Source organism: Harpia harpyja, chromosome 8 (assembly GCF_026419915.1).
Source record: "Harpia harpyja isolate bHarHar1 chromosome 8, bHarHar1 primary haplotype, whole genome shotgun sequence".
In the NCBI taxonomy this organism is placed as follows: Eukaryota; Metazoa; Chordata; class Aves; order Accipitriformes; family Accipitridae; genus Harpia; species Harpia harpyja.
The window spans coordinates 16,152,264-16,170,404 of record NC_068947.1 but is presented as its reverse complement, the minus strand read 5'-3'; the positions used below and the strand labels follow the sequence as shown (position 1 = coordinate 16,170,404).

The 18,141-nt window shown below is 37.4% G+C and overlaps 1 protein-coding gene across 2 annotated transcripts in view; it reads right to left on the bottom strand.

Moving 5' to 3' along the window:
* Window positions 1-142: 142 nt before the first annotated feature.
* The window catches only part of RCAN1 (regulator of calcineurin 1), a 41,935-nt gene continuing 23,936 nt past the window's right edge, over window positions 143-18,141 (bottom strand). The window contains exons 1-4 of one of the 2 annotated variants that reach the window (XM_052794198.1): window positions 8,924-9,175; window positions 6,613-6,786; window positions 5,452-5,611; window positions 143-2,929 (exon numbers count right to left, since the gene is read on the bottom strand). In XM_052794198.1, coding sequence (XP_052650158.1) covers window positions 2,766-2,929; window positions 5,452-5,611; window positions 6,613-6,786; window positions 8,924-9,091 — 666 coding nt within the window. In that variant the 5' untranslated portion in view covers window positions 9,092-9,175 and the 3' untranslated portion in view covers window positions 143-2,765. Of the gene's footprint in view, window positions 2,930-5,451; window positions 5,612-6,612; window positions 6,787-8,923; window positions 9,176-18,141 lie in introns of those variants that run through there. The other variant, XM_052794197.1, reaches the window with a different exon arrangement.

Below are 18,141 nucleotides of genomic sequence, written 5' to 3'. Positions count from 1 at the left end.
TTCTCTGAATAGATCATTTGGATGGTAAGGATGTGACCTGGGACAATATTCTTACCTTTTTCAAATCAGAAGTGTTTGGAAGCTTAAAGTTCAGATTTTGGCGCAAAATCTTCAACTAGTTGCATGCATAAATACCACGACATTTACAAGAAGAAAACAAAATATTTTAATTTAAATATGCCCCATACTATACAACTGTATAAAATACCAACTAAGCATTCATTTAAACATAAAAAACAAACAAACAAAAAACAACAGAAAAAGCAAGCAGCACACTGTAGTAATGATGACAGAAGGTGGCACAAGCCAGGATATACAACCAGAAACTCTGGCAAGTTACTGTCTCACAACCTTTGCTTACAATTACCATCAGAAGGGGACACACACTGTAACCATCCCAAGACTTCCACGGTTTCTACCACCCAACCTGATTAGGCAGACATCAGTGTACTAAAATGATGAAAACCATATTAGTATTTAACATTCTGTTCTTCTTAATTGAAAGGTAGCACTGCTTGCTTAGGATTGCTAGGAAACAGAACAGCAACTATCTGGGTTTCTAATGCAAAACTAATGCTTTGATTGGTAATCATGAAGAGATGGAAAAAGGACAGAACAGGAATTATTCCAACAATTTTAAATTGAATGAAGTGAAACACCAAGTCCAGCAGTAATTTGAGAAACATGGAAAAAATCTTGGAAAGGCTTAAAGGCAGTTGTGGCAAATCTACAAAGTTTCTCTCCATTTTACTTATTTGTGTGTTAATAAGCAGTACATGTATCCAGCTGATTATTACACCTAAGTAACACAGAATAACCTTATGCACCCCCATGTCAATAAAACAGGGCTCCAGCTATACATGGCATTAGCTCTCCTTAACACTATTAAGATGGAGAGAGTGCCACTTGAGTTAGGTTCAAGACAGACACCAAGTACCCGTGTTTGTTTCAGTTTACAGGGCATACCAATCAGAACAAGACTGTAACTGCAAATATTACTGAAGTTCAATATATTCCTGCTCTCTGTGGTCACAGGATAGCAATTTTTATTTTGCCTAGTATAATGACAGGCCTTCAATAACACCGCGTTTACACTGTACCACAGCTTGGAATGGCTTCATTATACATCTTTTTTTTTTTTTAAACTATATATCTATCATTTATTTAAAAAACAAGGTGTGAACCTGGGCATTTAAGTCAATGTTTGCTTCAAATGGCACAGAATGGATTTCTGTATATGAACTCCAGCTACAAAACTCATTCTCAGACCAACTGTGGCAAAAGCAAACCAGAGAACCATGCTTTGATTTCTAAAAACATATTGAGAAGCTTCAAACATCCCACTTCTAAAACTAAGTGATAATTTTCCCACAGATATCAGTTACTATCTTTTAAAAAAAATACTGAAACCTATTTCAAAGTGAGGATCTCCATTTTAAAAAACAAGTAATAAAATACACTTCTGTCATCTTTCTTCCTCTAAACTTTTCTGTCATGAGCTACTGTCTTTAAACACTAACATATAAAAAACCCTAAAGCTTCTCCCACATACACCCATTACTTAAGTACGCATCATTACTTGGCGTTAAGCATTTCTAAATACCAGCTTATTTTGGAAGCAAAGCTGAGAAAGTTTATACTTATGAACATACAAAGCCAGTAGAAAAAGATACAAGTGTGCAGCTTGTAGAACAGTTCACATCAGGAATGAATGAGGAAAAGGCACTCCATCTCTCTTTGCTGTTCTACACACTCTGTGCAATTTTTCAATTACTGTTAAACCTTTGCTCACAACAATGCAGATTCACATACTGAGTAGAGTTCATGTCTCTCCATTACCATTTTTTTCACTGAAAAATTACATTGCTGTGAATATGCAACATTAGCTTTATTTATACGTTTAAGAGTACTTTTTTTCCAAATGAGAAAGTCAAAGCTATCAAACAAATGTTATTGACGATATAAATTATTTCAACTTAAATAATGTAAAATCAACTTATTTAAACAACTTTCCTATTGCACATTTTTCCATTACTTTGCCAGATAAAACCCTATATAGGCATTTAAAAGGTTAAAATTTTAAAAGCACAAGTTACATAGCACCAAAATAAGGTGCCGAAGAAATTGTATGCCTGCTGGAAAATGAGCGCCAATAAAAACAAATATAAATATATATGTATATACACATCTATTAGTAAGTCTGGGATGCTGAGATAATAAATACTTTAAACAATTTCCCGGATTTCCAGAAAATGTGAGAAACTATAGAAAATAATGCAAAGTTACTTTAGAAGACCAAGAATCCACATGCACAAAATCTATTGTAAGAAAAAGGTTTACAATTCTCATACTTTAATCTTTTAAAACCACCTCTGTTATCACTATGTATTCCACACAATGACTAGTCTATTAGTTTGAGGATTTATGTGAGTCAGAACAAAGAAAGCTTCCCCCAGTTGCTTTATAATGGAACAGCCTACAGTACCCCCCAAAAAAATAAACCTAGTTTGTCCTGTTAAGTCTCAAAACGTTTTCTTCTGCCTATCTTTTGTCCCCAGTGATCTGGGAATACACTCATGACATCCATCAACCTGCAGCATCAAAAATAAGGATGAAACTTCGTACATTTTTTCTGAGCAAACTTATATTGGAATTTCTCCTAGTGTAACTGCTGCTGTTGACACCAGACCTGTGACCTGCTATTTCCACAGTAAATGTTTCCCTTGCGTATGTTTACTTGTAACCCTTGGAAAAACAACAGCAGTTCAACTTAAATGGGTAGGAGTATAATCTGGCCTCCTTGTCTGAATAATTTTTGGTTTGGGTTTCTTTGTTTCTTCTTCCACATCATTTTCCTGGTCACTCTCACATACGTGGACGACAACACTAGGAGTAGTGTCAGTTGCAGCATGTAGCTCATACTTTTCTCCTGAAAGTTAAAATATTAGCAAACTGGTTAAAGGGGATCCATTCTGTAGAAAAGTATGAAAGAAATTACTAAAAATAAAGGAATACATAAAAATGTGTAAGTAATACACTGATGAAAGCCTGATGCCACAATGCGTTAGATGGTGCAGGCAGGTGCATTGCCAACAGTCACATTTACCATCCAGAAGTATTTAGGTTCTGTTTTCAAAGCAACATAGCTCAGCCGCTCTCTTAAAAGCAAGTTTACGTGAATTACCCTAAGCATTCAAGAAAGCATTTTACATGAGCAGCCATAAGTCTTCTTGGTGGGTATTTGTCATTTTAAAGTGTACAAGATCATCTATCCACTGTACCGCAAACCCACAGGATCTTCCTTCCCCGCAAAAGCTCTCAGTGTTTAAAAAGCTGGATGCAGTTCCTCCCACCTCACACAGAGGTGCTCCAACACTGTTGTGGCATTCTGTGGAACACCAGAACTAGACAGCAGGCTTCATGCGTATATAACGTGAAACACTCGGATATAATACAGCCAGTGTGTAGAAGTGCTATGATACAAATTTTGTTGACCACTGATCTGAAACCTGTTTTTTTCCATAATATAAAGAAATGCTTTTAAATCTAACCAGGTGTTTAAAATTTTCAATCTTACATTAGATCAGAGAAAGAGCAAAATATTTCTTTTCACCACTTCCCTAATCAGCTCCCCTTTATTCTTTTTCTTGTTACTTTATACTCATTACCTCTCAGTGGAGAGAACAGTCTCCATTGAAACCACATCAGCTGTTCAAAAGAGCTAACACCTGTGGTAAGCAGCACACCCTAGTGTGCCAAGGCTCTGAAGTGGTCTCTGCTCTGTTTCCCCAAGAACTTTAGGAAGGGGAACTGGCACAAAGAGCAGTTCCACAGAGGAAAAGGCTCTTGCCTCCAGTTTTTCAGAAACACACAAGTCATTGTGCTAGAGTAACTCTTGCTTGCTCCTTGGTACCAAGTCATTAATTAACTCTATGTTCCAATGAACATCACAGTCAAGAGGCAGAGCTTTGTAGGGCTCAATATTCACAACATATATGAAAAAAAATCTCATGGGAAAAGGGATCACAGATCTGCCAATGAGCTTACTGCAGGGCATCTCAATAACAGAACTTTCAGGGTAAAAAGGACCAACTTTTACTGCTTAGTAGGCCCTTAAGTATTTCTTTTAAGGCCTACAGGTTTCTTTCTGGTATTGCTAAAACTTAAAAGGAAAGCTTGTAGTAAAGAAAGCAGCACCCATGGCACAAGCTCTGATCTTTCATAAAATCAGTAAGCTGTAACGTTATTTATTTATTCATTCCACATGTTTCATCAAAAACGACTTTTATTCTGACAAGCAGAGTCTTATGGGACTTCTGTTTCAAAAACTGATTTCAGGAAAATAAAATCTTTGATAAAAACATTTAGTATGTCAGCAGTATTCTTGATGGATGTTTTAAAGACCGACATGCAGCTCATCTGCTTAGTTTACATATTTCTGGATAAACAAAAGATTTGTGGCAGCATTTTATACCTCCACTTCTAACTGCAATATCTTTCCTATAAATTGTTCTTGCCATTATAATTCACACACCATTTAAAAGACAGTATTTATTAAAAACTGGCAATAATCTACCCCAATTTTTATGCCAGCAGAACCATAGATTTTTGTCCCTCCACAAACTGCAAAGGGCTGAATTTCACAGGTAAGAAGAATTCCCTAGTGGTTTGTGAGATCCATGTTATTTTCACTGGAATCTTTAGATATCACCAGCATACAGTCAACCATAAACTACTACAGAGAAAGCTGATGCATGAGGAGCTAGAAGTTCTGCCCTACCCTCTTCTCCACCCCTTACTACTGACATAGTAAGACATGTTTTCTAAGTCTGTAGGTAAGCAGGTATATAAAAATACTACAGTAAAATGATTCAAACTGCAGTTTTTATTCTCTTTGATACTGCGACTAAATGTGGCCATTTCTTCTCTCCATTGCAGCAGATGAAAATTGGAAGGAGCAAGGATTGGCAGAAACTTCTCCCTCTTAACTCCAAAGGAAAATTAGGTTGATAGTGATTGTTTCCCTCCTACAGACAGTACTATCTCAGATGCAGAGGTAATTCTAGCACAGAGCTACACAGCTGTTAACTGGTTCATTGTCTTAGTCTGAAACTGGACTTCTCCATCCCTTCAAAAGGTACGTAACTACACAATTGCCTATTCATTTTTAGGAAATGCTTCTTGAAAATTCTGATGAACAAGCTAACATATTATTGAAGCAGAATTCGTGCTCTCTACAAATCACAAAACAGATCACATTGTGGAGGTCTGGGCCCTACAAGTGATCCTGTGGAATTACTATGTATGTAAGAAACTACTGTTTACTAATACTTTTTCTGATATTACAAATTTAATTGGTAGATAGTAATTCATTTGAAAAGTTCTAGAAATTCAGAAAGTTTAAAGGGTGTTTTATTGAACCAAAATTCTAGTGTTTCTACTCCTCCTTACCTGGTCCTAACTTGGAGATAGCGTATAAAAGGTCATAGTTAATAACTGGAGTAGCATCTTCTACTTGCTTCCAATCAACAGGTGGAGAGGCAGGAGGTGAAATCAAAAACTGTTTGTCTGGATTTGGTGGTGCCAAATGTGAGCTTCCAATGTGCAAAGTCTGAAAAAAGCATAAAAGCCAAAGCTGTTTCACTGTTATCAATGAATCCATCATTCATGAGGAATTTTAAGGTCTGGATAGATGTTATGCTGTAACAGGCACTCAAGGTGGCAGCATGTAACTACATTACTGAAGAGAGCTATATGAAAGATCCAGTATACAAAATACAGACAAGCCACCACATTCATTAACTCTGATGAAACATGCAATGAAGTATGCACATCCGCATCTTCTCATTATGGAGTTTTACAAAAAATTTCACCAGAAAGTATCTGTCCTTAAAATACCGAAGTAGGAGGAAGCTGGATATGGGCTTTAAGGCCTAATGACAAATGGTGTTGAAACTCATTACCACAAGTGAGAGTGGTGAGAATTCTAGAAGGTATATAAATAAACTGGCTCCTTCAGGACTGTCCCTAGGGACATCTGAAACAGACACACATAGATTAATTTTCCCATTAAATTTACGGAGGAAAATACACAGCAGCTACTAAAAAGCACCCAGATTACCAGAACCTGAGAGTTTCACATCTTTAGCAGCAGATGCTAGCCAGCTATAGAGCTGCACTGATGGCGATCTCCAAGTACAAACGTGTGCTAAACAAACGATTTGCAGTAGTGAGAGCAGGATCAACAGGTGGAGTCCTGAACATGCAGCTCTACACTTTGGATTCCCTCAGATACTACTTGAGCACGCATGTGTGTGCGCGTGTACTGTTAGCAGCACACACTTGGCTTCCCCCTCCCCGTTAAGCTATCTTTGACTGTACCAATTACTATCATCTACTCCCTTTCCCCAAGGTTATCAAAACAATACAGAGGGAGACATAAATGCAAGACATACAACAGCCTCCAAGTACTTGTAGCTTTGGAACAATCTGTGATTCCCTAATCAAACTGAAAAAATTAAGTGTTCATTAGCATGACTGAAGACCTGTGGAAGCTTATCACGAGTAAGTTATGCTCTAGTACCTTGTAAAGATAATCACAAAAAGACTTACCTGAGCAAAATACAGTTTTATTTCCTTTCCAAGGAACTCTGTCTTGTGCAATTGGATTCTAGCATCTGCTGCAGATAAAGGGTTACTGAAATTTATTCGTACTCTTTTGAAGCTCTTAAAATACTGAAAGGTGATATCTCTGTCGTATGTTCTAAACAGCGATTCAAATTTGGCCTGAAAAGAAAGGACCAGAGAAGAAAGTGAATATGCAACACTACATTTTCTCTAAATACAGAAATAAATTGCAGTTACTAGTAGGGGCATACTACCACTCTCAAATATTGATGTATTTCTAACAGCTTAGATTTAGTTTTCTTCTTCTCTCTTTTTATCACGAATTTTTCTAACCTATCATTTGTCTTCTCTATAGCAGCTTTTTTCTTCCTTATTAAAAAATAGATTATTGTCATTAATAAGTGTTGGACATGACACTCTGATTTAATGACATAACAGAAATAGTAGTATTGGTAAGATATTGAAAAGAAATGCTTGTCTTACAAAATTAATATCCGAAGGCCTTGAAAAAAGTCTGCCAAGCATGCCTTTGTCTAAAGTGTGCAATTTTCAAGGAAGCCGACACAACAGTTTCAATAGAGGAAAATGAAAAAAGCATATTTGCAAGGTAAATGTAGTTTTCTTTGGTGACTCAGCATGCATAATAAAGTTCAGGAACATCTCCTGTTTTAATAGCTGCTACTTTCATTTAGGAAAATGAACATATTATTACTGAACTCTAGTTTAATAGCCTTTTCTATTTCTGGAACCGAATTCTAAAAAGGCTGCCACTATCTTTCCTAAAAAAATCTTAAGTACTAACCATACAGCTCCTGAAGGGCCTTTGACACACTTTCTGTTTTGACTGTGGTAAGAGTAGGAACTGGACCAAAACCTCATACCTTCATAGATCTGCAGCTGAGTTACTTTGCTGTCCTGTCTGCGTGAAAAGACTGAAGCACCTTTACCAACAGCTGGCTATCTCCATTTTGCACTTTGCGTTTGTGCTCCTAGGGCATCTATGCAAACCTGACTTGGCTATTTTTCATATCATTTATATGAAGAGTGCTTCCACTCTTACTTCAGGATGCCAGACCAAAGGAGGAGAAAGAAGCAGGAGGCTCTGAAGCTGCCATGCTCTTGCAAAGCATTTCAGGCTCACATTGGGAATACAGTAACCAGTCACAAGCCTTATTCCAGTGATGGTAATAGATCAAGCATTCAGATTTCAGATATTTTCCCTTCATAAAAGCTTACTCGAATTTCAGTACAAAGCCAAAAAACAAGTATGCAAAAATCACACTGCCTCATTTTTTTTTTTACTGTTACATTTTGAATTAGTAGGAAAAAAAGCAACAAAGATTACATAAGGAGGCAGCAATTACTTCAAAATTTCATCTTCCTTACTGAAAAGCTCTGCTTCACAAACTCGCCACAGCTGTATACAGAACCACTGTATTTCACAGATATTTGAAAATATCAGAGCTGTCCTGCTTCTTGCTGAGCCACACTTAAGCTTCTTCAAAATGAGCTCTGAAACAAGACCAGGACCTGGTCAAATACAGGCACACAATGCCTCTATTTGTTAGCCTCCTGTACTCCAGAGAAAGCTGAATGCAACCATGTAAAGTAAGCTAAACCCACGCTAAATTGCATTTCAAAGTTCACATTCAACATTTAAACTCAGAGACTACCTGCAAGATTTGTTCAATATATATAGTTTTTTAAAATGTGTGTAATTATAGAGGTCATAAATGTCATGCTAGCAATATGACACTAAATAAAATGTTATTTTTGTCCTTAAGGTATCTTAGCAGTCAACAATTCACTGTATCAGGGCTGGATTACTTACATTATATTAATTCTAATCAGTTAAATATAAATCTGAGAGGACTTCTTATACTGTTAACGTTATGCTCTTAACTACAGTGCCAGCCAAAAAAATCCCATGAAGAGTATTAAGTGTACTATAAATTACGTGAATATTACTACCAAAACTATAATGTAAACATTTGCTGAAAACTCATATGCAAGTGAAGAATACACTATAGAGACAGTCAAGTAAATCTGGAGGTAAACTTTTGATAATTTTCAAAACCACATAGCTTAAGATCTAATAATTTCCAGAGTTAGTGTCATTCACATCAAAGCATACTACTGCAGACTTATAAGACCCAAGACCCTTACATCAAACTGAAATTTTCTTACAAGTCAAAAAGCTATCAAGGCATCCGTATTTTAAACAATTTGAAACACCACCTACATACTTTAGTATTCCAGTAGTTCACAGAAATAATACACAAAAGATAAAGCATACCCTTGTTTCTGCTTGATTGAAGACATCGCTATCTGCCACACAGGCAATCAGAGAACTAAAACTGTAGTTAAAATTTCTAAAATGCATTTTGTGCTTCGCCAAAGCGGTACTTGCTGTTCCGCAGAAACCAAGGACTTTTAAGCAAGCCGTTGGTCCTGCAGGCAGCATTTATAAGGGAAGCAAGTCCAGCCCCTCAAAAAAAAAAAAAAAAAAGGTTTCAGAGCATCCTGTATGTGACAGCGAATTCCTGAACAAAGTCCTGCATGCTTTGAGGCAGTCAAGAACAAAATGTAAGCTGCGACTGGAAAGAGGTGACGTCAGCACATTAGTCAGCTTCCCTATGCTAATTACCAGTGCTCAGGAGGATGGAAAAAACAGCTGAGGTTTGCACAGCAGCTGCTTTATCAAGCCTCTTGCAGCATAGTTTCCACTGGTAGTAATTCCATTCAGCACTCAGACAACATACTCTTCACTGGAATGGGACAACCCATCTTAAGATGGAAAATGTTACTGCTAAAGGACCAAAGTCTAGAGTAATAGGCTGTAATTAGCCAGGAGGAAAATTTCAAGACTTCGGAATGGAAAACAAATCCCTCAGGTCAATAGCTTTTGGTAGTCTTGTGGAAAAAATACACGGACTGAAACTTAGAGATTAGGAGGAATTGATTTGGGAAAATACATTTTCCCCCCATTACAGTAAGAATTCGTTTTGAAGCTTTCTTCAAAGCAACTATATGGACTAATTACCATTCTCACTTTATTAAAAACTCATTCCAAGCCTCAAACTGTTGAGGTTTTTTGTTTTGGGATGGTTAGGGGTTGTGGGGTTTTGGAGTTGGTTGGTTGGTTTGCTTTAACAGGAGCTTCATCACAAATCTGCTGTTAGGGTTTTACGAGACAACCTGAACTACCAATAGCAGTGATAAGGTATGAAACCCACACTGATGATATTTTCTGGTTTATTTGTATCCCAGTTTCAGAACATGTCCCAAAAAGTAGCATAGGACAGAAGTTTTTGGGTGGGGTTTTGGGGTTGGGTTTTTTTGGTTTTGCTTTTGTGTGGGTTGGTTTATTTTTTTTAATCAAGAACCATTTTTAAAAAAACCATTAACATTTAAAGTAATTCACTAAGTTTAAGATTAAGCTTTTACAAGCTATTTGAAACTCTCCTATGCAGCTTCAGATCAAACTTTATAATGAAGTCAAAATTGTAAGTGCATTTAGTTCATTTTACTGTAACATGGGGCTATGACAGAAGCATCAAGTTTTATGAAATACTTGCAAACAAGAGACAGTCATAAGTTTAAAACCTTATTTCATAAATATTTAATCATGTATAACCATTCACATGAATAGCCTTCTCTGTGTCCATGGGCTCTACTTACTTGCTTAAAGTTAAGGATGCTTACTGTGCCACAGGCTAAAATCCCCATTTAGTAGTCAAACTCTCTGCTATTGCAAAGCTACCTTAGCATAAAAGTTACCTTAGCGTGAAAGACTACTCAGACCAACTTCCTAGAACCTCTCCTTAGAAGCCCTCGCTTAAAAATAAGCTCAGCTGAGGAAAAGAGAAGGTGCTCTGAAGGAAAACTCAACAACTGGTGTAGATGCTGTCAGTGAGATTAAACTCAACTCCAAAAGAAAGTAATAGGTAACAAGCCTCCTAACATACTGGGTGCCTGAAGGACAGAAAGGAAGAAAAAGTAGCTCCTTTCCTCTCCTGGAGTTCCCAGGACAATGGGATGCAGTGGCTATCCAGCCACTCAATGCTGCCAACATCTGGACCAGACACACATACAGGGAGAACAGGTCTGAGTTCCCAAATTCATGACCTGTAGCCAGAAGCACAGATACTTAAGAAGAGGATTCATAAACAGCCATCATGCCAAGCAGTGAACCACCTGAACTCACACAGAAAATCATGCTGAGTATGTCTTGAATCCTGCCCTTGCCCTAGAATTAGGTCATCAAGTGTCTTAAAGACTTTGGAAGTAGAAGCACCAAGCATGATTCCACAGACCAGTGGTGAGGATGCTCATCTGGAAAAAATGGCCATGAATCACCTGAGCATAAAAGGAAAACAGGCTTTCCACACCCTAGGTGAATGTTTAGCTACTGATAAGAAAGTAAAGAAGGTCCCCCCTTTAACCTGCTACTGAGTCAGTCATCTGGCATACTCTGAGGCTACTGAGGTGACTGCAGCATCTCTGTGGGTGACAGGTGGGAAGAATATTTCTTTTGTAGAGCCTCAGACTGCCTCCTGTGTAGGCCCTGAGCTGCTCAACAGAACGAAGGCTTTGTCAACCTAGCTGCAGACCTTTATATAGCTAAGCATGTCAAAGCTTCCTAGCAGTCCAGTGATTGTACAAGTCTTCAAAAGCCCTATTTTGGACTTCACAGCTTAAAGTAGGACAAGTAAATCCTAGGCACTTGCATCCCTTTGTAACTTGACTTACATTTTTATGCCCAGATCCCATGAAAAGTAAGACATTAAAAATACCTCTGATCGCTATCCTCAAGGCCACCTACATATTACTGAGGCCCGAGGAAAATGATTTTACAAGTCTTACTACAGCCATCTTTCAAATATAACTTTGTCATCTAAACCAGGACTATAGCCTGCTGTATTACTGTGTTAGCTGTAAACAAACCAACTATTTTTGAGAACATTTAACACCTCACAAAATTTTTTCACACAGTGTTCTCCAGATTTAAAATAAACATGGAGTCTTCTACTCATACACACCAGGTTTTTACTTTGCCTGTTTAGAAACCAGTCCTAGTCTGCTCCATTTTATCATTATCATCGTTATTTTTTGGTAAGGTTGTGTCATCAGTCATTCTTAAAGAAACAATTTGGGCAAAAAAAGACGGTTGCATACTAACACTCCATTCAGAACACAGAATAAACCAAGAACTAGTATTCTGGGGAAAAAAATAAACTAAAAAAAAAAATCACTTTGAAGTGGTCCAAAATCCTTACTGCTATGATCTATTAGAACAAAAATGCAGTCTACAATGTCTCAATTAGTGGATTAAATAAACTACGTTGAATTACTAAAAAACAAACTGAAGGCCTTACTTTCTCAAAAGAAAAAAAAAAAACTTTCACTACCCCTGCTTCATTTAACGAAGTTTTATTTAAGGCAGCAGCATTATGTTGACAGCCCTGAAATCTATTGTAGAAACCAAGAGTCAAAACTACAAAACAACCATTACAAAATCCTGACAGTGTTGCAATGTTTGTTCTGTGGTGTTCAGGTCCTGTAACATTTGTTAACCACATGCTAATGAACTGGCTGGAACAAGAACAGGGCAAGACTATCAGAACTTCTGGATTTGATATTCTGATGCTATCAGAGTGCAGTTTTTCTTCTTCCTTGTCTTCAGAGAGTTTGCCACTGTCTCCTTTTTGAGACTCCCTAGTGACCTAGAGAAAAAGAACAAGGGCAGGGAGGTCACCTGCTTAAAGATATAAGCTCTTATCCCAATACCAAATAATGTCTGATACTAAAGAACACAAACTTCTTGAGTACAGTGGGATGCTGCTGTACTTTGGGCAACAAGAATCAGGGAAACCAAACAGGTAAGAATAGTATGACAACATGGTCAGCCCTGCTTTCTCAGGTTTTATCTTCCCCTTGAAAGGTACAGATTCTGGGGCTCAAGTTTTAAAAGTTGAGTTCTAAAAAATGCAGACAAGATGCTCAATGAAGACCTGAAGTATTCCCTAACATCAATAGCACCTGACAGATCCTCCACTAGCAGCACTTCCCACGCAGAGGAATTTAAGAGACCAGTTTTTGATTACTTTCAGGGGTGAAAGGAGAAAGGAGTTAAATGAGTATATGGAATAGTGGGAACACAAAATGATTGAATGCCATAAATAGTTCTATAATTTAATATCCACATGCAGTAAAATAGGTAAGGCACAGAAGAGGAAGAAATGAGACCACAGAAGTAGAAAAAAAGGCAAGTAAAAAATGACTGTTCATTGCTGTTAACTACATTAGCAAAGCTAACAATCTGAGGAAGAAAATTAACATGAAAATAAACATGTTGGTAATTCTGTAATCGAATAAAATGATCACCTACGAGCTATAAATCAGAACAATATAGTCCATTTTTTTCCTCTCATCCCTGGCAGACTTTTAAAATTGCCCTGGGAGGGTGCTCTTTATGTAATCCCTGTACTCCCGCTATATATACTTGCTGATCGTTTGCTATCAACATATAGTTTCTATTCCTGTCATGTTAATTATCTTGCCTTAGCCCTTACTTACAACACGGATAAACATCTATGAAGTTATCTAGAACGAATAATCATACTTACTGGTTTTATTTTCCTAGTGGTTGGGAAAGGAGAGGGAGGGGCAGCAGTAAAGTATAAACAGCTTCCACAGCTATCCATGCATGTCTAGGGTCAGTAAGCTCTGCTCTGCGTGCAGTAGCACACGCCTGAATTCAGACGACATTCTAACCTGCACTGTTCTGTCAGCACAGGAGCAGGGGTGCTATGCGTCTGCACGGGACAGGCATGCTGAAGGAGAGAATGGGAAAAGCTAATAAATGTTCCTTTCTAGAACTTAACACTAAACTAGAGCGTGGCTTCATCACACATTCAGGTATAAACAAAAAATCCCCAGAACTCAGACCCACTGAAAAAGTAAGCAAATTAACATATGAAGGGCTAATGAGCATGTCCTTGATGGTGTGTTTTTCTCTACTGCCTTTAAGGGTGCTCTGCAAAGTAACACTGCCATCAGGAAACTAACATTCTCCATCACTGGCAAACCCTCTTTTCCCTGCCCTTGGGATTCAAGAAGTGGTTTTTTATGTGGAGGTTTGTTTTGTGGTGTTTGTTTTGCAACTTACTTGATGAGCAACAGAAGTCACATCAATGCCGGCTGGCTCAACCAAAGAGCCAGGATTGAGGGCAATGAGTTAAGTCATTTGCCTTAAAATGTCTGCACAGTTCTTAGTATCATTTTACTAGCCAAAAGTGAATCAACACCCCTTCCCCCTACCCCACCAAAAAAAATCCCCCCAAAACAAAGATGACTGAAAAGAAACCTGCACATGATTTCTTTCTGCAAGTCTGACAGGATTTGTTCTAAAGTAAAATTAACTGGCAGATCAATCATACTTAAGTATACTTTTCTCCTCAAAATCTTACAATAGCCTGAACATTGGGAGACTGGCAACCTTGATGTCTAATCCAGAATACTGGAACAGCTATACACCTACTCATGCAGTCAGGTGGTAACACAGCCCTTAACTCAGTCGTACAAATTTCTCCATGCCAGGCAAACCCAGACCACAAACACAGGGAGAAGGGAGTCAGAATTATCATACAACTGAAAATGTTAATGGTCAGTTTCTTCTGCTTTGTGGTTATGAAAAACTAAGTTTTTCAAAGTTGCGTACTCCTTGATTTTATATTCTACCCATTCATCAGATCATCAGAAAGATACTACAAGTGAAATAAGTATATACACTGAGTTAGTATATCAGTAGAGAAATAATCTGCAACAAAACACTTTTAACAAGCAGAAAAAGAATCTTTAGTATTACGGAATAAACTGCACAAATAGTAGCTACAAATTTATTTACAGTAAAGAAATCACACAGAGCACAGCAATACAAGTACACAAACTGGTTTTCCGAATTACACAGAGCTATGTGCAGTGTATTAAGGTAACACCCACACAATGACAAAATGGAAAAAGGGGCATGAAGCATGGAGTTAAGACTGTCATCATCAGCTCCTCTCATTAACTTTGTTTATAAGGTAGAATAGCAAACACATGACCACTCACTATTTCATACGCTTACAAGTATTTGTCACTGAATTTCCAGTCATAAAAATAGAGACAAAAATTTGTGCCGTTTTAACAAAATTTAAGCATCTGATTCCATATAATAGGGTACACAAAAGAAAAGCCTGTCTGTACTACATCAAGTTATGTCACTACTGTATAGAAGCGCCATTTGAAAAAAGTATTCAATGGCTATAAAACTCTGAACTATTGGACAATATTTTCATATCTAAAAAGCAATTTTTCAGAAATAAAACTTGAATATTTGTCAGCAATATTTATCAGAGCACTAGTTGAGCACAATTATCACTAGCATACTTTGTATGTTAGCATAGATACTTATGGTGGATAGACACAGCTAGACACAGTTGACCATAAAAATTAAAGGCCATGTATCTGGGGTGCAGTGCCACCTCTCGTTTAGACTTTTAGCTGTTCCAGGAAAACCTTATCCTCTTCCAAACAGAAAACTGAGCAGGAGTGACCATCTTCTAAGATTTTACGCAAAACATGTAAAAGCAAGCAGAAAAGCTATGAAGATTTTGCACCTTTACTAAGATGGTATACATGCTTAAGACGCAAGACTCAAATACCTTTATATACCTAAAATTATAAAAGGATAAATGCCAATCAAAACAAGTTTTTCAAAAAACTCTACCTATTTCTCCTGTATTTATTTCTGTTTAAATTCATTAACTGATTCACTTTAATTACAAAATTATCTACAGGTAATGTATTTACAGGAGAGAGAGCATATAATGAAACACCAAGTCTTTTTGCAGTAATTGGGTAGGGGACTGAAAAAGGGAAGGATAAAATTCTTGCAAGGTCAATCATAAATGTTTCCCTCACGCCCACCACAGAGAGAGAATTTGATTTCAAGTAATCAAAAGAAACTTCAACAAGATGCTTCTTAAAAGTATATGAAAATACCTGAAAAAGACTGTCCAGCAGTATTAGTTCAATCCATTACATGGGGGGGGGGGGGGGGGGGGGCGGGCACGGGGCAGAACTGCAAGGGGAAAAAAAAAACCAAAAACCCCAGAAAATAAAAAGCCAAAGATCAAGATGATAATCTTTAACCAAGACAAATACAAACAAGATCATTCCCATGGCCAGATGCAGTTGCAGTGTTGATTATTTATTTCTATTTAAGGCAGAAAGGGGAAAGAAAAGGTGGCGGGGACAATAGTACAGTCTGTAACTCATCACAGAAGCAGTGCACATGCCACACTAGAAAAGGCTAACTATGGAAAGGGAAGGGCAGGAAATCCTTAAACAACTCTTCTAACTTAAACTTGTTGAAGACTTCTATAAATATAGGTATCTATATAAATCCTTTCCTCAGAGTGGAGATTAAAAAAGTGGAAAGACAGGAAAATTCTCCAAAGATCATCTATATTTATTATGAACTAAAAAAGAACAAGGGCTTTTAAACCAAAATGTGTTAATAGGCCATTTTTGCATACTATAGAAAAAGCATCTGTAAACTATTTACAGCAGAATTGAAGGAAGTTCTTTGTTAAAAAAAAAAGTTCCTGCACCCCCCAAGATAGAAACTAGTATCTCATAAGCACTGTGTAACTATGAAATAAAGGAAGCATGAGGTATTCTTCCTACCACTGTAACTAGGAAAAATCATCAGCCATCTGACCTTTTCAAGGTTATTTATTTGAATACCAGCATGGGAAAAAAAATAATCTAGACAGTAATTAACAGATAGCTGGACTTGCAAGATGAAATAATTTAAGAAAGAAAGAAAAGACATGATACACACATCAGCTACTAAAACAAAAACGGCCCTTCGGATAATTATTTCTTGAGCAAGGGGGCACCTTCTGAAGATGAACACTTTGTTTTGTAAAGAGGGAACAGCTGTAAAGTTATTTATAAGTTAGATTCAGCAGAGGGAGAGGTCCAGGGGATAGGGCACATACTTTGATTTGGATTCATGCATTCTTTAAGCACGTCATACATATTCTGACACTTACCACAGCTGGAGCACTGCACTCTGATGCTGCCTCTGCACATCGCCCATGCTTTAGGGTGAGCTAATGGGCATTGAGGAAATGTTGGTGCTGGGCTTGTACACTGGTATCTAAAAGATACCATGTTTTAAGACTGAACAGGGACCAAATTTCAGAGAAATGGGCCTTTAGTGTTAACCTAGATATATTTAAACGTTGACAGTGGCATAAGTAGAACCATCTTCAGCAGCTGAAACAAGAAGTGGTGAGGAATGGAATTTCTTGCATAAAGACAATCACGTCGTGACAGCTTACAAGAACAGATGTAGAGCAAAAGACACAGAAACCAAGTTCCCCAAATCTCTCTCGTGGTAAGAGGGAAGAACACCCCAGTAAGTGATCCAGCAGTGTGTCACAATCCAGTCCCACAACTGAGAGTATTTTATTCAAACCCTATCAAATTGAAGCCAGTGTGGTCAAAGCTCCCCAATATCCAGGTGTTCCAGTAGCAAGCACACACTTTCAAAATTCCTGCTTTCCACCCTGGAGCTAGATGCAGCATCCACAACAAATGAAAAGCACTAACAGAACACTGAACCTAAATTTGGTTTATGATTTAAAAAACCTAAGCCAGTAAGCTGTGATCTGTTTTGATATATACATCTATAAGTACAGTGATGAAGACAATACATTTTACAAAACAGGTTTAGTTTTTAAGAACTAAATTTTGACATGATTGGGCAGGGTTATGATCCAGATTCATATATTAAAGACTATGTCTTCTAAATATATATACACACATGTTTTATAACATGTTTGTTAGAGTAAAAGCTTGATGTCAGCATCCTAGTCTTTTAAATATTGCTTGAGGAAAAAAAATATTTGTCTGGCACTCTGGCTTTATGAAACACACACTGATCACCACAGCAGGGCTAAAAGGCAAGTGGCATTTTTGGTTCAATATGCTTCCATATCCACTGAAACTTTTCTGAAAAGACCAAAAAAAGTCAAGATATTTTTATCTCACTTTGTACATTCTAGATAATGAAGGAGATAATGATAAAAGGTCAGTACAGAGGAGAAAAAGCAAAAAGAATGAATCTGTGTCAGCTTATCTTTATTCCCTACTCAACACCTAAACCAAGGGTTACCATTATAAAGCACGAATCTTTGCATGTTAAAGGTTCAGATAAACCAATTCAAGAAGCCTAACTACCTTTTTCTTTGAGCAACCAAGGTTTTGTTTGAAAATCTGTTCTGAAACAGTCAGATAGTATTTTAGTGGTTTCCAGACCTACGACCAAGGATCTCTGATGGGTATTTTGGATCAACTGGTTAGACAACGAGTTCCAAAGTTCTTTCATGCAAGAAAACTCTGAAGCCAGCTGTCATTTCTACTGATGATTTTGGAGGCTGCTAGGAGCATGCCACC